The sequence below is a fragment of the Seriola aureovittata genome, chromosome 16 (genome assembly GCF_021018895.1).
Source record: "Seriola aureovittata isolate HTS-2021-v1 ecotype China chromosome 16, ASM2101889v1, whole genome shotgun sequence".
Classification (NCBI taxonomy): domain Eukaryota; kingdom Metazoa; phylum Chordata; class Actinopteri; order Carangiformes; family Carangidae; genus Seriola; species Seriola aureovittata.
In genome coordinates, this window is record NC_079379.1 from 7,894,279 (window position 1) to 7,915,292 (window position 21,014).

Below are 21,014 nucleotides of genomic sequence, written 5' to 3' on the forward strand. Positions count from 1 at the left end.
AAGACGATGAAGGAAAATAAATATATAAACACAGTGAAACATGAACATACGGTATATTTATATTCCTAAACCAAGCTCCTCATCTTGTTGGAGATCAAATGAATGAAAATGTATTTACTTCTAACTTCTTACTTTGGACTCTGGCGGCGCAGCTGATCACTCTCTGAATCTCTAACAGATGGTTGTTGGGCTTTTATCAAGCCAACATTAGGCCGTCGCTCCGCCATAGGACCGTCACTCAGCCTCAGTTGGGACGCCACTCAGCCATCATTGGACCATCAGTAGAAACTCAGTCATCACTTAGCCATTGTTGGGTTGCTTTTGGGCCGTAAACAACACCTCCTATATATCAGGCAGTGTTGGGTTGAGTCAGTCCACGCCAGCAGTTGATTGGCAGTCGATCTGAGAGAGCTCTCTGATTGGCTAATTCTTGTCAGATTGTATTTACTTAATCAGACCCCAGACTCCGCTTACTGATCAGTACTACAGCTAGAGGGGTGGAGCTTATTAGTGACATCACTGCAGTGAAACTTTCTGGTCAGTTTGTGACAACTGTTGAGTCAGTTTGTTCAACATTTACCATCAGATGAGAAGCATCCAAGTGTTTTCATTAACAGGAGAGTGTGGGAGGAAGAGAGGGAGAGTGTGTGTGTGTGTGTGTGTGTGTGTGTGTGTGTGTGTGTGTGTGTGTGTGTGTGTGTGTGTGTGTGTGTGTGTGTGTGTGTGTGTGGTGTGTGTGTGTGTGTGTGTGTGTGTAGGTGGGTGGTGATCATTTCCAGGAAGAGGTACAAAGAGGGAGCGTTTGTGTTTGTGTGTTACTAAGTGATTTCCTGGTCGACCGGGTGTATCCTGTTAAAACACACACACACTCAGTGGGTCGTGTGTGTTGTCCATTAATTTCATGAACACACACACACACACACACACATACACACACGCTGATTCTGACATCACAATAAAAGTCATGACATCAGAATCAGTGTGTGTTTGTTCAGTTTTTGTAATGCAGAATCAAAACATTCAGAACTTCACCAGAACGTTTGACAACAACGTCTCCATGTTCAGGTCAAAGCTTCTCAGTGAGTTCAGACTGAAGCTGAAGGTCGAGGTCTCATAATAAACACTGCAATCATTAAACATTAACACATTATGAATGCTGAGTGTGAAGCTGTAGTTTCACTGACATTTTTAAACATTTTGTGTCTCATACTACAAATGAACTGTGTGTATATATATATATATATATATATATATATATATATATATATATATATATATATATATACATATATATATGAGTGTGTATATATATATATATATGTATATACATATATATATGAGTGTGTATATATATATATATATATCAAATATGTAAGTGTATGCATACAGAATATAATATGTTGATATGTTTTGAAAAACACAACAAATAACAGACTCAACTTGAGGTCCTTTACTCAACTGTTGTGGAGATTTTACTTCACACACACACGCACACGCACGCACACGCACACAGGCAGACAGACTAAAATAGCAGCTCTAATTGGGAGGAAAAAAAACTGACAGGACAATAGAAGAGGAAGAAATGAAACCAGACTCAGTTTCATCAAGGAGAGGACACACAGTGATACAACTGTAACACAACCATAATACAACAATGATACAACAATGATACCACATGCAAACTGAACTCCATTCACCTCTGTGAGTCAGTCTGCACGATGATCCGCAACCTGATTATCAGCTGACACGAAGTTTAAAAATCGAATTAAAATGACAGGAATGAGATTTAATTGATAGTTCATTGTTCATTAACTGTATATGCAGGTGTCAGTGTGTTTGTATACAGCCACCAGGGGGCCCAATGTTGTTATTATAACTTGTCTCAACATGTCTACGGAATGTGACTTTAACAGAATCTCTAATCAAACAGCTGATTGATTTTCAGGCCTGTGCACTTACAGTGAGTGTTTATTCAATTTTACTCTGAAATGTTGGAGTGACAGCTTATCAGCGGTGCACACGCACAAACACACACGTGCACGCCGCGCCCCCGGGTCCTCATCACGGTAATTGAATAGTCCCTCCACATGCACAGTCAGCATCATCAGGACTGCCCTCGTGCCCTCTACACCCCCCACCCTGTGTACCACCACAAAAAAAGTGTGTCCCTGTGTGCGCGTGCCCGTCAGTGCCTCTCGGTGTGTGGACGGACAGACTGCAGCTCCAGCACCGACAGTGAACCTGGGACATTACCGAGACGTTTCGATCCGTTTTCTTTCTCTTTTTTAACAGTTACCGGAAACGTGCGGGACAGACAGGGGCTCGAGCTTCCCGGTGAGTCTCCGGTGTGAACCCAGACTGATCCCGGTCTTTTCGGAGCTACTTCTTTTCTCCTCTGATCGTTTTGTTGCTGTATAAACATCCGTCCGCTTCTTCTTGTTCTTCGTTTTCTTCTTCTCCGATGCTGGAAACATGAAGCTGCAGGAAGCGACGGACTGAAGATCCCAGCAGGTAAAACCCCAAAATATTCACCCAGTTAGTTCACCTGGAAACGACCCGGAACAACCGGAGACCCGGATTATTCTAGCTGAGTGAGGCAGGCGGTTAAACACGAACATCACACAGTTCACCCATTAGTCTGTTAATCGATTAGTGGATCACCAGGAAAATATCTGGCAACAATTTTGAGAATCAATAACTGTTTTAATCATTTAATCATTTGATCATTTAATCATTTAAATTTTCTGGTTCCAGCTTCACAGGTGTCATGAAGGTGATAATCAATAATCACATTATTATAAAGTTAAAATCACAGTGAAGTCTGATCAGATCACACTTTATTGATCTGTGGTTTTCCAGCAGCACAGACACAAACTGAAGAACAACGCACATGAAGAGATCAGCAACTACTAGACAACTAGACGAATCTGTGAGTAACAGAAATCCAGTGGTGCAGCAGCCACTATGTGAAGTCTATTCTGTACACATATAAACAACAAGTACAATATTCATAATTATGTAAAATATACAGCCTTATATATCAGATACTGTAAACAGCCACTATCCAGTAATACTATGAAGTATACACTAAAACAAATAATACTATAAAAGCACAGTAGAAACAGTGGTAATACAGTCCCGTTATCTACTGATACATAAAAGAATTATAGATCTTATACTTATTAGATAGGGCCTATTATCTTTACACACACATGTATAAAATTATGTTATAGAATATTAAAGTCAACATCAGCTGAATGTTCTGTATCCACAGAGGCTCAGCTGGTCTCCACTTTAATATCATCAAGACTGAAGATGAAACAGAAATGTGTTGTAGTCTGTAAATAATCACATCAACAGGATAAAATGAAGGAAAACAAAATCATGGTTGCATCAGGATAAACTGAAATGAGCTTTACAGTAATTTATTTCATGTTATCGTCTTCATGTAGAGATTTGTCGTCTACACAAGCTAAAACCAGACACAGCTGGATGGACATCTGCTACTGTGTGGCAGACTAGCATCACTCCTTTTGTTTTTTATTACTATTTGTTTGACATTGATTTCCACCGTGGGCAACAGCCAGAGCTGGTCGCTGCTCAGTCTGACAGCTGTCGAGCGAGGAGGATTTGGATGCTACTGTTCTGATTGCTTGCCTGAAAAAGAGCTGCAGTGACGACACCAGCACCTCTCAGAAAAGTTTGCAGATTTTCAGCTGAAGCATTCAGAGAGACGGAGCGCTCTTAAAACAGACCCTGGCTGCAGTGTTGCTCCTCCTGGTGGCTGCAGACGCTCAGCTCATTGAAAAACAATTAAAAACAAGACGCTGGTGCTCAGAAAAAAAACGCTTTATAGAGAGATGCCCGTAAATTACTTTAAGTTAGAACATGAATATAACGGTATCATCTACATAGAAGTGAACACAAAAAAACAGGAGATTGACAATAAAAACAGTGGTCTTAAAGTAGAACCCTGAGGAACAACTTTGTGTTTTTATGATATCACTGTTAGATTTCTATAATATTCTTATTCTGTTTTAATGGTGATACTGCAAAAGACACGTGGAGAAATCACTCAAGTTATTTCTGATGATTGAGAACATAGAGGAATAGTCTAGAAATGTTAGTTTATACACGTTCTGCTGATGTTTAAAGATGATCCGTGTACAACTGTAAACTGACAGAACAGGGAGCTATTTCACTGTTTCTAACATTCAGACTGATTCTGGGGCTGGATTTTGTGTTGCAGAGAAGATGTTACCTGACAAATATATGCAGGATTTCTGATCAGAGATCAGCTAGTTTCAACTTAAACTGATAAGTGGGACTTTTTTCCATCTGTAGTTCTGTGAGTGAATGTGGCTGGACGCACTAGTTTGTTACTCAGCTTCATATTCTGCTGCTGTTAATCTGTCGTCCAGGTGTGTGTCTGTGTGAGCGTCCATGTTTGAATCTTTGTCTCTGTTCAGAGTGAAGATGACTAAATAAGAAATATAGACCCACACTCAACCACACAGGGCTTTAGAGCACAGAACGTTTTCCAGGACTTTGTCAGAATATCACTGTAATGTTCCCTTAATGTTCCCGACTGTAGCACCGTGTGTCGTGTAGTGTAACTGTTTCTGTGACCCACTGACTGTGTGTCTGTAATGTTTATGTGTTCTTAATGTGAGTGTGTTCTTCACTCGTCTCTGCTGCTGTTTCGCAACAACGATTACATAATACTGAAGCTGCCGGAGAACAATGGCTCATACACACACACTGTAACACACACACACACTGTAACATATATTAACACACACACTGTAACACACACACACACTGTAACATATATTAACACACACACTGTAACGCACACTGACGGACACACTTACTGAATACCAATACTAATTGAACATTACATCTGTCACACTGAGAGCTGAAACTGCCTCAGTGTCATCTCTGCTGCATGTGGAGATTAAACAGGACAACACTTACTGCCTCACAGGACAGGCTGGTTTATCCAGGGGACACTTTTATCCAGGGGATGCTTTAGTCACAGAATAGTTTTAGTAACAGGATAGTCAGAGGACAGGCAGGCAGCTGGAGGACAATCAGTTTTAGCCAGAGGACAGATTATATTTTAGTGATTGTCTCAGTTTTTGCCTCAGCACTGTGAAATTTTGTTTGTATATTCATATATTCACCTTTAAATCGTAGCGTGTATATTGTATGTGTTGTACTGTGACAGGCATGACATGTTGTTATCAATAAGTAGATTAAAACAGGTTAACACATGTCTGGTTGGTTCACTCACTCGATGTCATGCAGTCATGATCTTTGTTGTCATCATCCACAGAAATCTACACTGCCTTTTATTCTTTGGCAATGTTTAATCATTAGTCATATTTACACACTGCATAATCATTATTTAAATGGAAAATATCCCACTTGGAGCCCGGTTATGGATATTAGCTCCATATTTGTGGCCCTCTGTCGCCGCACAAACACACATGGGGCTCATATGGAGCTAATGGACAACAGTTCTTGGAGCCCACATGGACATGTTGGCCAAGTTCCCAGAAATCCCAGCAGCTCCTAAAGGGGATCCATGTTTTCCTTTTTAAATACAGACTTAATTAATAACTCTGACAGACACAAAGAAAAAGCTTTGATTGTGGGAGAAAGGTTTGTCCCTGGTTTTATCCAAATGAAAGACTGTGTTTTATCTTCAATGCTTGTGGTGTGTTTTTCCCTGCAGCTCGTCTGACAGGCTCTTAGACTCTTCGTTATCATGCTGTCCAGGTGGCCCCATCCCTCCTTCCTCCTCCTCCTCCTCCTAGTCCAATCATCGGAGTCCTCTCTTTCCTGGGACAACACTACAGAGGATCTTCAAGAGGTGACTCTGGCGGCCATCTTGCCTCTGACTAACACAGACTATGCGTGGGCGTGGCCTCGCGTAGCGCCAGCACTCCACCAGGCGGTGCAGCAGGTGAACTCAGACCCCTGGCTGCTGCCGGGCCTGAAGCTCCGGCTGGTTCACGGTAGCTCAGAGAACCGTGACGGCTTCTGCTCAGACTCCATGGCACCGCTGGTAGCTGTCGATCTCAAGCTGTCCCACGACCCCTGGGCCTTCATCGGCCCTGGGTGCGACTATTCTTCCTCGCCCGTCGCCCGGTTCACCACCCATTGGGAGGTTCCCATGGTGACTGCTGGAGCCCGTGCCATTGGCTTTGAGCCCTACGCGGCAGTCACCAACACAGGCCCCACTCACAAGAAGCTGGGTGAGTTTGGTGCCAGGATCCAGGAGACGTTCGGCTGGCGGCAGCGTGCCATGCTCATCTTCAGCGACAACAAGGATGCCAACGACGACCGGCCCTGCTACTTTGCTGTGGAGGGGCTCTACACGGTGCTAGGCAACCACAACATCACCATCCGAGACCATGTCATCGAGGCGGACAACGTCAACTACAAGTCAGTTGTCCAGGACATCCGAGAGAACGGCAGAGGTGAGCCACTTCAACTGCTTTCGCTAGTTTAATTTGACTGCTTTGTCTTTCCTTTCCTCCTTCCTCCGTCCTCCCTCCCTTCCTTATTCCTTCCTCTCCTCCGGTCGTCAGAGGTCCACCACAATGACCGAGGGCTGACACTTCAACTGCTTTCACTCTGTTTTAGTTTCTCTGATTCTTCTTCTTCTTTCATTCCCTTCCTCCTTATTTTCATGCTTTCCTTCAGTCAGTAGTTCTGACAACTGATTTAATTTCGTCATTTGACTCTATTTCCTTTCTGCCTTAATCGCTCCTTCCTTCCCCTCTCTTCCTTCATTTGTTCCATCCTTCCTTCTTTTATCCCTTCCTTCCTTTCCTTCAGTAGTCAGCGGTCCAGGTGATCCGTGACAACTCAGGTCAGAGACTTGAACTGCTTTCAGATACAATTTTCATTTGTGGTGTATTTTTCCATTCTCTCCTTCCTTGTATCCCTTTTCCTTCCTTCTCGTCACTTCAACTGATTTCACTTCACTGTTTCCATTTGATTCTTCCTCTTTCCTTCCCTCACTTGTCTCTCTATCCTTTCCTTTGGTAGTCCAAGAGATCTAATAATGCTACTACTTTCACTCTTTCTTTCATTCTTTCTTTCTTTCTTTATCCTTCCCTCCCCCTTTCTCCTCCTGCTGTGTCTCCTCGTTAAATGATGGTTAATTATTATTTGATTATTTTGCCTCAGTAGTTACTGACTGATCTTAGCTCAGCGGGTGTCTCCGTTGTGTTTGCCTAACTTTATGAGGACATTTTCTAAAGGGTTCTGGTTTTTATGTTCAGGTTAGATACTGGTCCCGGTTTATTTTAGCATTAGGGGCTATAGAGGGGAATAGATGATGTCAATAAGGGTCCTCATAAGTATAGAAGACCAAATGTGCGTGCGTGTGTGCGTGCGTTGTACACACCTGTAAATAATCAGCTGCAGGAGTTTCAACATAGAAGAAGAAATGAATGTGTCCTTTCATCCTCAGTGTTTCTTCTTTGTTGGTCACATGTTTTTTTTATTTACTGTAGAGCTGTAAAATGTCTTCAGACTCAGTCTGCTGTCAGTGTTGGCTGGTAAAAAGCAGTTCCCCTGAGTCTGAAGTCTGAAGGTCTTTCTCAGTCACAGGTTCAGTCCAGATGACCTGAAGAGGTCTCAATCCTCCTCCTCTGTTTTATCAGCACCTGACTTTAGACAAGTATCCCAGAATGCACTTCACATGGTGATGGTGGAGATTCTGAGTCGATGAGTTGAGACGGCTCAGATTTCTAACATGTGCTCACGTCTGTTTGGAAATTCACTCTGATGATCTCCTGTGGCGAACAGTGTGATGTCGTAGATGTGTGTAGAGTTTTGAATTACAAACTGATGGTACCGTCATCTTTAGGGTGGATGTATGAAGGACTGGATTCTGTGTCCGGAGGTGGAGCATGGTCTATGATTTCCTCATTTGTGGCCTATAGAGCTCAGTGGAGTCCTTCTCCAGTCCAGCTGGTTGAGTGAGTCTGGGTTTCCATGAATAAAATAAAATGATAGGCTATTTGTCACTGAAATGCACCTTGGGAGTTGTAGTTTACTTCTGTGCACACAAGCTTGTACCTTTGACTTTAACAAAGAATCAGATCATCATTAATCCACACACAACTAAGATCTGACGTTAACATTATGAAAACAAGACACACACACACACACACACACACACACACACACACACACACACACACACACACACACACACACACACACACACACACACACACACACACATACAAGGTGACATCATGGTGACCATGAGATGAGAGAGAGAGCGTACTGCTGATTAAATCACACACACAATAATATAGGTACTGAACAAAAACACACACACACACACACACACACACAATTACTCTCAGTACCATCAAACGTTGCCGGCGGCAACAGATGGCCTCAGTTAGAGGATGACAGGAGCAGTTAGTGCGTGTGTGTGTGTGTGTGTGTGTGTGTGTGTGTGTGTGAGTTGTTTTTCTGGTTCCATTTAAAAAAAAAAAAAAAAAAAAAAAAAAAAAAAAAGATGCTGCAGAAAAAAAACTGAATTTCTGGTTTTCACATGTGAAACAGTCAGTGTCCACTTTATTAGGTACACCTTAGGGACTGTATTAAAATGACTAGGGGTGGAGGGGTGAGGGACGGGGGGGCCAGAAGAGGGTGAAGCCTGTTCTTTTTAGTGGAGGAGGAGCAGTGACAGTTTTCTGGCAGAGCAGGAGGGTTTTAACCTCTTCTCATCACAGATTTATGTTTAAGTTCAGTGAAGGAAAAACATGAGAAACACTGTGTCTAATATTTACATCAAAAATTGGAATTTGTGTTCAATGAGTCATAGAAGTTCTTTTAGTCACATGCAGAAAACAACAGCGCTCATTAAATCAGTAGAACCAACATGTCAGTTATGAGGAGCAGAGTAGCTGCTGGGCTTTGCAATTTTCAGTGACATTATCTCTGCAGTAGAAGCATCATAGTTTATTCTGCAACAGGAAACACAACCACATGTCAGGTGTTTGTGAACGTATCACACCAGTGTGAATTCAATCTGTTTTGAGTTGCATTCACACCGTCAGTGATCTACAGCTGATAGCAAGCGTTAATGAGTTCTTCCTGCCTGACTGTTCAGACAGCTCATGGGGGGGGGGGGTAGTGATAATCACCATGGTTACTGACGAGCCAAGCAGTGAGGTCAGGGACAGTTAACCTCAGAGGGGGAAACTGGACACTGAGTCAGACCTGGTCTATGGTCTGATGTGTTCACCATGGATGAGGACTGGCCTCACAAACGGATGTAAAATGGCAACGCTGTGTTTCTCTCAGTCTGGGCATCTTGCTCCTTTGTAGGAGGGCGGGGGGCCTTTCACATGTCTCTGCCCAGGGGCCCGTTTTGAACTCAAACAAGCTCTAATTTTTTTCTTCCTGTTTCCTGTTTTCTTTCTTCTGCTCTTCTTCTCTAATGAGACTAAATGACGTGTTCTTCTTCTTCAGTGGTGTACCTGTGCTGTCCCTGGGACATCTTGAGGACTCTCATGGTCCAGTTCTGGAAGGAGGGGGTGGAGTTGGAGGAATATGTCTTCTTCTTCATTGATCTGTTTGCTGAGGGTTTAGGGGGACGGGGTCCAGTCAGACCCTGGTACAGAGGAGACCAGGATGACCACACGGCCCGACACGCCTTCAGGGTGAAGAACAATTTTCTCTGTTATCTAAAAAAAAGTCACATTTCAATGTGTTGCTTTAGAGACACTGGGATCAGCTGATAAACAAGGTTTAATGTGTAGAATATGATCCTAGAGTCATTAAGATATTTTATATTTACTCTTTTTCGTTGTTTGCTTTTCTCTGTCAAACGTCTCATTACAGACTGTGGACAAATGAAACTGTATTTCTGAATCTTGTACAGTGTCAAACAGAAACAGTTCTGAACAGGAAGTGAAGCAATGGATTCAAAGTTCAGGAGAAACAACAGATTCAGAACAGCAGAAACATGTTTTTACCGTCTGTTGCTGGTGAGTTTATTAGTCCTGACTGTACTGTGTGTCTGTTGTCAGAGTGTGAAGGTGTTGACCTACCTGGAGCCTCAGAACCCTGAATATCTTCAGTTTGTTGAAACTCTGAAGAGCGACGCAAAGAAAATGTTCAACTTCACCATCAAAGACTCTCTGGTACCAAAAACAATTACTCTGATCCTGTTATCAATATATTGATATTAATGTGAGATCTGTTGTTTAAAAACTACATGTGTGTGTGAGGAGTTTTTAAAGATTTACGTCTTCAGGAGTAACCAATGGACTGAGGAGGTCAGAGAGTTGAGAGACGAACTAACACACTGTGGGTTCGAGTCAGACACAGAAGAAGAAGAATATAGTAGCACTGCAACAATTAGTCAGTGCTTCTTTGGACTGATCAGTAATCAGTCCAAAGAAAACTAATCGTTAGGATCATTTCCAGGTTCTCATGTGAGAACTTCCTGTTTTTCCTTCACCCTTAGTATTTTTTGCAGTTTTGACTGTTGGTCAAATAAAACAAAATAAAGTCACCTGCTGTTTTCTGATGTTTCATAAACCAAAAAATCCCTTGATTATAAAAATAATGAAAAGATTAACTAATAATGAAACAATATCTTTGGTTTCAGCTCTGAAATACAAAACAAAACAACAGATTTATGAATAAACGTCACTCACACATGATTTAAATGAGCATTAATGGAGTTCATTTATATAAAAGGTCAAAAACAAATACCCAGTAGGTGCTTGGACCCTGGTACTCCAGCCCTCGAGTTTAAGCATGAAACTATATGTTTGTGACATAGATGGGATTTACTGACAATAAAGAATCTATAGCATAATAATCAGATTCATATGGGGAGTTTGTTTGTGCAGCTGACTGATGAGAAATGTCTGATGTCTCTGTCCCAGTATAACCTGATCGCAGGAGGTTTCCATGATGGAGTGATGCTCTACTCTCAGGCTCTGAATGAGACTCTGAGTGAGCAGACTGGGCCAGGACCAGGACCAGGACCAGGAGGGGTCCGGAGGCCTCGAGGAGACGTGGTGACCAGGAGGATGTGGAACAGAACATTCCAAGGTGAGGACAGATGTTTGTGATATTTCTCATGCGTCTATTCTGGAGCTGCATGGGAACATGGAGCTGAGCGGTTGGCCAATCACAGCACAGAGCTGGAAGTCAGGATTAAAAATATTATTCATCAAAAAACCTCAAAGAGCATAAATATCTGACTGACAGCTGCAATGAGAAACACAGGGAGTCTGATGGTGCTGCTGATAACAGAAGCACAGACTGTGTATTTGTGTCTAACAGCTGAGTCGAGAACTAGACCCTGCTGCTGCCTTGTTAATTTAAAAATTATTGTTAAAGCATTAGCATTATTAAACTGTCAGTACAACAGCAACAGTGAAACAAAAACAAGCAAACAGGATTAAAGCTTAATGATAGTTCAGCCCAGGTCAACCTCAACACAACAGGCCACCTAGACTGGACACTGATGTGCTGCTGGTGGCTGTTCAACACGACCATGTTACATCACATAAAACCACAGCGTGTCACTTGTTCTCCTCAGTTTTTGTTCGGATGAAACAAACCAGATCTGATGTGAATCACTGACGTTCAGATGAGCTGAGGGTGGTCATTGACAGCCAGACTGGCTGTTTCCACGTTTCCGGTGTTTATGCTAAGCTAAGCTATCTGTTTCCACCTCTTTCCTGTGTTCCAGTCTTTATGTTAAGCTAAACTTGCTATTTCTGCTTATTTACAGTTTTTATGCTAATATGAGCTAAGCTAACTGTTTCCACCTCTTTTACAATCTTTGTGCTAAGCTAAACTAAGAGTTTTTACCTGTTTCCAGTCTTTATGCTAAGCTACGCTAACTGTTTCACGTTTCCCACTCTTTATGCTGAGCTTGCTGTTTCCACTTATTTACAGTTTTCATGCTAATATGAGCCAAGCTCACCGTTTCCAACTGTTTTACAGTCTTTGTGCTAAGCTAAGTTAGCTGTTTCTACCTATTTCCAGTTTTTATGCTAAGCTAAGCTAACCAGATCCTGACTCTGTGGCTGCCCTTACAGATATGTCTCAGCAGAGTTTGATAAATGTTTCTATGATGCTGGGACTGATGGTCCGATCAAAGCTCTCACTGTGGTTTTCCTGTCCTGGTTGGTGGTTTTGGTCCCAGACATCCTGTCTTTATGTCCCCAGTGTTCCCAGTATCACAGCCAGCTGGTACACATTTACACTCTAGTGCTACGCTAACATGCTAACTCCCCGCTGACACCCACAAAGCCGTGAGAATGTGTGTGTGTGTGTGTGTGTGTGTGTGTGTGTGTGTGTGTGTGTGTGTGTGTGTAGAAAAACAAAGGGAACGGCAGCTTCTCGTTCTCATGGCTCTCACAGAGCACGGAGGGTCCTGATTGGTCGATCAGGGTTCATTAGTTAATAGACGAGTGATCGATTGGTGGAGCTGAGAGAGAAGCTGGTTTCTCACTGGAAACAACAAACTCACTTCATGTCTCAGACAAACACAATAAATGAATCAACATGTCTTCACCACTGACCCGAGCTGTGGACCTCCAGTCCGGTCTCAGACCTTTTTATGGTCTCAGTTCTTAAGTCTCTGGTCTCGACCGAATCTATATGCAGACTCGTATCATATTGCAGCAAGTTTAATTAGTACAATTTGTATTTTGAAATACATGGAAAATAGGACTCAGCTTGGGTCACGTGGTCTCGACTGTCACAACTGATTTCTACTGAGTTTATTTTCGAGACGTCCAGGTCCTGGTCGAGAACTGAGTCGGTGGAGGTTTTTAGAACTTTTTAAACAGAGATTTAACTCAGGGCCAGACAGATCAAGTGCTGAGGACAAGTAGAGGTCACAGCGTCATGGAGACCTGCTGAGGACATGTAACATTTCCTCAGTACAGCTGAAGCTCTGCATTGTTTTCAGTTCAGAACAGGACGAGACAGGAAGTCATCAGTCATCTGTCAGAGAACAGTTTCAGGAAGAAGCTTCATGATCACAAGGACATTGAAGAAACACGTGAAAGCTTTATTCATGAGGACGGATGAAAACATGACTGTAAGATCAGAGCAGCTGGTTGTCAAGTCCACACACCTGTCACCTGTCTGACAGCATGAACACAGGACCAAAATATTCTAATCCCTGTGGTGGAAAGAAACTAAGTAAATTTACTCAACTATTGTAGTGAACTACAGTTTTCAGGTACTCGTACTTTAAAGAGTAATTCTATTTCATGATACTTTCTACTCTATTCACCTGACAGACACATTCACTGGTGACTTTACAGTTACAGGTAGTTGTGTAAGTGTATATGACATAGTTAAAGCAGCCACGACTGATAGTTACTGTGATACTTTAACTACACGAAATACTGGTACTGTGAGTATATGAAGTACTTTTATTTTGATACTTTAACTACATTAAGTACTTTGATACCGTGTGAGTACATCTCTACTTCAGGTTTTATCTCTTTCATACATTAACTGCTGCAGAACAGAGGGTTTATGCTGCGTTCACTTCTCATCAGTTGCTGTAATAACAGCGTTCATGTAAAGGTCCATGTCATAGCTGTGACTGATGTATCTGACCTGGTATATATACAGTACACACACACACACTTTAAAACCAGACAAAGAAAAACAGTCGTCAGGCTGAGATTCATCAGCAGTAAAAACGTCGCCATCCATCACACACATGTTGTTTTAGACATTACTCATTTTAATTTTAAGAAAATAACTTCTGTTGTTTTAGTTTGTGAAATGTTTATAAGACAAACACACAAGACTTTTCATCATGTGGACAGAGAAATACCAAACAAACTGTTAGAGACAGATCTCTGAGTGTCCACAAACACTGAGACTGAGAGGGAGGACGGGACGACAAACACCAGACAGGACAAAACAGGACAGGAGGGACAGGACAGGGGTGTCCCGATGGTCTTGGTAGCCTGGGATGTCGGTCCCAGAGTTGTTGCATTCAGGTCCAGCTGGTTCTCTCACCTCTATATAGTCAAGTAAAGACAAAATGCTCCCAAAACAGGCAGGACAGGGAGGAAAGGACAAAACGGGATAAGACAACTGAGACAAAACATGACTGACAGGAAAACAAAGATAAAAGTGGACGGGACCTGAAAGAGAAGTGGAGACAAGAGAAAATGGGGACGAGCAAGACGGTCAGGAAAGAAGAGGAAAGAACATAAATATCCAGTCCAGCATTACAGGAAACAGACTCATCAGATTGAAGGTGTCACTTTCAGTCAGCATGACATGGTCTTCATTTTAATCAGGACTTCATAAATCACCTGGTCTGTCTCTCAGGACCGACGTCCTCCATCCTGCTCCTGCAGGTTCACAGAGACTCAGAGGACAACAGAGACACAGGAGAGACGTTTGATTTGATTTCAGACACATGATCACAGTGTCTCAGTCACTAAGACTGATTCATATTCAGGTGTGTGTGTGGTGGTGGTGGGGGGGGGTTCAGGGGTCCAGGTGTTGAAAACAAACGTCTATAGGAAGTGGCCATCCATCACAGGAAGTGACACGCTGACTGTCGGGCTCAGCTGCAGACGACTGACTAATGAGATTAGGCTCACAGCTGACTCCACAAGTCAAGATTACACCACACACACAACACACACCACACAACACACAACACACACAACTAACACAACACACCACGCACAACACACCACACAACACACACAACACACACAACACACAACACACACACAACTAACACAACACACCACACACACACAACACACCACACCACACAACACACACCACAACACACACACCACACACAACACACAACACACACAACACACACAACACACACACCACACCACACACACAACACACAACACACACAACACACAACACACAACACACACAACACACAACACACACAACACACACAACACACACACCACACACACCACACACAACACACAACACACAACACACACAACACACAACACGCAGGAGTTTACATTTTGTGTTGTGACTTTTTAAACTGTGATTCTGATATTTTAGTTTAAATTTGTTTCAGTGCGAGTTTATTGATTTAACACTGACCCTCAGTGACCTCAGTGACCTCAGTGACCTCAGAGCTCCCAGTGGACTCTCATCACAACTGAATGCAGAGCAACTAAAGACATCAGTCAAACAGACCCCCACCCTCCTGAAGGAAGGACCTGTGTGAAACCAGCTTCATCCTTTATTGTGAAGGAAAAAGTTTTGTTTCCTGCTGCAGGAAACTGATGTCACCACCCTGACATCAGCAGGGTCAAAGGTCAAAGAGTAATGATGAGTCAGCAAACACAAAATCACAATATCTGAGACAATCTAAAATAAAATAACTTTAAACTGAAACCTAAGAGAGAAGATTAATGAACTAAGAGGACAGAGAGGTAAACCTGTCTCTGTCCCCACGCCCTCAGTTTATAGTTTGAATATGTCAGTGTTGATGTAGACGTCAGTTAGTGTTGAACATGTTTCAGTTTATTGATCATTTGATTAACACAGCTCCTGATCAATTACTTTTCCAATGAGTTATTGATTGTTTCTCCAGTTGATCCTCTTGACCCAGCGTGTGTTGGGTTAAAGAGAACAACAGGAGGAAACATAGACAGAGGACTGAGCGCGGTGATGGTGCTGATAAACAGGCTGCTCTGTCGGCTCTATATTGAATTGTACTGCTTTTATCCAGCAACACACACACACTGAAACACACACTGTGCTCATTAATCACTGGGCATGTGCGTCAGAGGGGGAAGGATGGATGGATGGATAGATGGATGGAAGAGTGAGTGATGGAGGGAATGACAAGTAAAGGAAAAAACATGATGTAAGAGGAGGAAGAGGAGGACGAAGAAGAAGAAACATGTTTGCAGTTTAAATGATGGAGGGATGAACAAAGGTTTCACTCTACAGATTATTTTTATTATTAATTGTCTATTATTTTTTCCGCTAAGATCAAATCAGACTTTATTGATCCTCAGAGGAAAAATTAATTCATGGATAGACATAAGGAATAAATAAATAAATAAATAAAACCATAAACAATCAGTGTGATAACAGCATACATCAGAATAATACATACTGTATTCATATTAATATAATGTAATAAAACAGATCACACATTATCATAAAGTATAGAATATAAAATATGAGGTGAGTTTATGACTAAATAATAAATCACATATTAACAGCAGCTTCTCTGGGTCATTATTGTGAAATCTGACAGAGAAAATTATTGTTCTTCTTTGAAACATGTTGATTAATTTTCTCTCAGCTGATTATCTCAGTCATCTTAAAAGTCATTAACTGGGTGAGGCTGCGTCTCATTTTTAACCCGTTAATTTAAATGAAATGAAAAATGAATCATGTTTCGTTCTTCAACACTGGAAAATGCAAACATTTTCATCTCAGATCAGTCAGTAGTTTTTGTGAAGAACCATAAACAGATTAGGTCAGAAAACAGTGAAACGGAGACACCAGATTAAGGAAGCCGGTTCAAATGATTTGAACAGTTAATTGATCACCTTTGACTAATTGATTTATTGATATTTCTTGCTTCAGCTGTTTTTTTCCAACAAAGTGAGGTTGTCATTTCCAACAGAGCCAGCAGCTGAGGCTGATTTTCACCACAGCCTCGTTAACTTATGATAACGACCATTTTACAGAAGAAATCTGAAAACCGTCAGATCTTCTCTGGAGCTATCGGCCTGTTCAAGGGTCAAAAACAGTTTCCAGCTAGTAATGAGCAGGAATGGGAGAGCGTGTTTTTATTGATTGACAGTGTAAATGTGTCTCTGGCTCAGTGAAGCTTCACAGACTCAGAGACTGATGAAGAACTGCGGAGCTGGTTTACAGCGAGCACACAGCTGCAGATCCCTGTGGTTTAATTGGCTGACGGAGACAAAACAACGCTTCAGTGGACACACCTGAGAGAAAACACTCAAACTCTCAGCGCTGAGGGGTCGCAGGTGTCAGATTGTCGTTTCACAGGCTCCATCAGACAGTTTAAAACATGTCGAGGCTCTGAGGGCAATTCATATTGTTAACTGTTAATGACTGTGTGATGATGTTTAGTCTCAAGACACAGCAGCTTTTAGCTTGGGCGGTGACTCAATGTGAAAAAAAAAAAAATAATAATAATACACTGTGTGGGGTTTGGACCAGTCATGGCCCACTGTGGTTCTGTGAGGCCGTCACCTCCCTCACGTCTGACTCCCCAGAAAACTTTGTTCAGTTCAGTCCCACTGCTCCATCCACCTGCTCACTGCTTATCTGGGTGTATCTTTATCACTGTTCGAACTCAGTGGACTGATGATGACTCACTGTACATAACAAATTTAAAACTGTTTCAGAGTTAAAATCCAGAAAAAACAGGTTGTTCATCCAGCAGCAGTAACTCTGCAGACAACAGACAGGAGGAGCAGAGAGCAGTGGGGTCAGGACCACAGCTCCCAGTACAGCTCCCAGTAAAGCCCCAGTACAGCTCCCAGTAAAGCTCCCAGTACAGCTCCCAGTACAGCTCCCAGTAAAGCTCCCAGTACAGCTCCCAGTACAGCTCCCAGTACAGCTCCCAGTAAAGCTCCCAGTACAGCTCCCAGTACAGCTCCCAGTACAGCTCCCAGTACAGCTCCCAGTGAGTCCAGTTTTAGAGAATAAGCAGTGGGAGAAACAGGAATCTGATCTGAGTTAATTTATCAGGATAATGTTGTACCTTCGTGTTCAACTCTGGTTTCATCAGAAATTATAATTGAAGTCCTCTGACCTCTCTCTCTGTAGCTGCTGACTTATACAGAGGAAACAGAAAAACAGCCACAGTTAAATGAGCTGGTTGTTCTGTTTCATTGTTGTTCTACTAATCATCATAATGAATTTATCCTGTTTACTACATGAGTCTTACATTGTGACACAGATCATTTCTGGTCTGAGTCACAAGTCCTGGACCAGTTTCTATTCACACACCTTTCTTGCATATACACACACATATACACACACATATACACACACATATACACACACATATACACACACATATACACACACATATACACACAAATGTAAACACACGCACTGTCAGGATTAGTCTGAAGACATTCAGTGTATTTTTCTTGTCAGACATTGATTACCTACACACACAGACTCTGTTCACCTCACATACCTCAAAGCCCGATTTTGTGTGTGTGTGTGTGTGTGTGTGTGTGAGAGTGTGTGTGTGTGTGTGTGTGTGTGTGTGTGTGTGTGTGGGTGTGTTAAAATAAAAAGATAGTCTACATACAGATATATTACACACACGTGTGCAGATAAAAGGTTGTTCAAAAAATATGGAGGACAGCTGATATTTAATAAACATCATGTTCTTTGTGTGTCTGTAGGAGTGATGGGTGTGGTGGAGATGGACGAATTTGGGGACAGACAGATGGACTTTGCCATATGGGACATGACGGACGTGGACTCTGGAGAGTTTCAGGTAAAAACACCTGACTCATGATCTCAGCAGCATCTCTGACAGGTGTGCTCTGCTGTGCCTGTAACCACACCCAGGAGTGATGCCACAGTGTACTGCAGTACATCTGTACATCACTGCAGCCCAGCGCAGGTTCAGTCCAGGTGTTTGTCTATTTCTGTTTTGTGTGTGTGTGTGTGTGTGTGTGTGTCCAGGTGGTGAGTGTGTACAACAGCAGTACAAAACAGCTGGTCATGCAGAGTGGGCGGAGCTTCCAGTGGCCAGGTGGATCTCCCCCTCCAGACATCCCAGAGTGTGGCTTCAAGAACGACAAACCAGCCTGCCTCACACGTATGAACGCATACCGACACAGACAGTCTGTACTTTGTTATTGTGATCTCAGTTACATCATCCATTCCCGGCCCCGCCCACAACCTTCACCTAAACCAGACTTAACTTTGCTGCTCCATAAGAAGACGTGAGGATCAAACAAACTGTCCTCACTTCTCAAACAACATTTATTCAGTAAACTGTCTCTGCCTGTCCTAATATCTACCCCCTCCTCGTCTCCTCTGCAGGTACAGTATCGATGCATCAGATGGTTGCCATAGTGATGTGCTTCGTCTTTGTCATCATCGTTACCGTGACCGTCTTCATTTACAGGTGAGACACACACTCATGTATGTTTGTACTTGTATACTTGTGAGGACTCTTATTAACAGTTTTCTGACCCAAAGTGTGGACCATCCAAGATGTCCGCACTGTCGAGGTCTAAAACTCATACTGGTCCTCACAAAGACAGACAGACAAGAACACACACACACTTTGTGGTGGTTTGAGCTCTCACAGCACCTCTCCCTCTCTCTCCTCTTTTTATTTTTACTCTTTCCTGTCATTTATTTCTTCATCCCTCTTTCCTCTGTTGGTCCTCTCTACTTGTCAACTGCTGTGTAATTCTTTTCATACATCTTCTCTCTCTCTCTCTCTCTCTCTCTCTCTCTCTCTCTCTGTCATAATAGAGAGATCACAGTGAGGCCCAGAATGAAGGATGGGTGGATGGATGTGTAGATAAAGAGAGGGATAAACAAGGCTCTGACTGTTGTTATCTCCGTCCATCCCTCCACCTCTTCTCTCCTCCTCCTCTCTATTAAACAGCTGGATGAAGGTGTCTCTTAATCCTCGATCGTCGTGGCAAGATGACAAGTTAAACTCTGCTCTGATTGGCTCAGAGTTTGAAGCTGGATTCTTCAGATTTTTTCATTTTATTTCCATCATCAGCAAAATACATAACAGTATAAACTGGAAAAATATAACGAGTCTGATGATCACGGATGAAAATTATGACTCCACATCTCACATCTGTGCTTTTCCTACAACACTGAACACTGATGAGCAGGGTGAAGCCCCCTCCCTGACCCCACCCACTGCAACGCCCTGGTTCAATGTCAAGTCCTCACTTTCTAAAACGAGTCCTCACTTTCTAAAACAAGTCCTCACTTTAAAAAACAAGTCCTCACTTTATAAAACAAGTCCTCACTTTAAAAAACAAGTCCTCACTTTATAAAACAAGTCCTCACTTTAAAAAACAAGTCCTCACTTTATAAAACAAGTCCTCACTTTTTAAAACAAGTCCTCACTTTATAAAACAAGTCCTCACTTTATAAAACAAGTCCTCACTTTTTAAAACAAGTCCTCACTTTATAAAACAAGTCCTCACTTTATAAAACAAGTCCTCACTTTATAAAACAAGTCCTCACTTTATAAAACAAGTCCTCACTTTATAAAACAAGTCCCCACTTTATAAAACGAGTCCTCACTTTATAAAACAAGTCCTCACTTTATAAAACGAGTCCTCACTTTATAAAACGAATCTTCACTTTCAAAGACAAGTCCTCACTTAGGTTAAAGATGAACAGAGGAACAAGAACATGATCTTAGAGGTTATAACGATGAAATAACATCTGCATTGTTTGATTAGTTTAGGAATCTGAATTGTGTGTCTGTTACTGTGTGTAGATGAAACTTTAATCAGAAAGTTTAAGTTTAATCCACTCTGTAACATTTTACATCAATAAATCACCAACACTTTAAGTCACTGACAGAGTTCACTTAACTGCAATGACGTGATGACAGTAAGTGGTGGAACACACTAAAGGCTGTGATGGGAAACACGCCGTGCTTAGAGAACTGGTGTTTACTAGGCTTGGTGTTTTCTCTTCAGAGTGTCCATCATCTTCAGTCTGCTCATGATTTGTTAATAAACTCTGTTGCAGAGAAAAACTGTTCTGATTCAGCTGTTTGTGGGTTGTTGGGGATCAGTGAAGGTGAACATGTCACAGGTTCCCATGGTTGTGACTTGTTGACAGGAACATGATCTGGAGTGTCCTTTCAATTTGTTATGTCCTTCTCAGACCATCCAACAACCTAGACTGCAGTCTGGCAGAAACACCTTCATGCCCACGATACCAGAAAAAAGGACCCAGTGCTCTGA

At 42.2% G+C, this 21,014-nt stretch overlaps 1 protein-coding gene across 1 annotated transcript in view; it reads left to right on the forward strand.

Moving 5' to 3' along the window:
* The first annotated feature begins 1,841 nt into the window (after window positions 1-1,841).
* LOC130184341 (atrial natriuretic peptide receptor 1-like) overlaps window positions 1,842-21,014 on the forward strand; it is a 31,090-nt gene continuing 11,917 nt past the window's right edge. Inside the window, exons 1-8 of the mRNA XM_056400300.1 lie at window positions 1,842-2,511; window positions 5,741-6,488; window positions 9,514-9,704; window positions 10,074-10,187; window positions 10,941-11,109; window positions 18,453-18,547; window positions 18,739-18,874; window positions 19,102-19,186. Coding sequence (XP_056256275.1) covers window positions 5,774-6,488; window positions 9,514-9,704; window positions 10,074-10,187; window positions 10,941-11,109; window positions 18,453-18,547; window positions 18,739-18,874; window positions 19,102-19,186 — 1,505 coding nt within the window. The 5' untranslated portion in view covers window positions 1,842-2,511; window positions 5,741-5,773. The remainder of the gene's footprint in view (window positions 2,512-5,740; window positions 6,489-9,513; window positions 9,705-10,073; window positions 10,188-10,940; window positions 11,110-18,452; window positions 18,548-18,738; window positions 18,875-19,101; window positions 19,187-21,014) is intronic.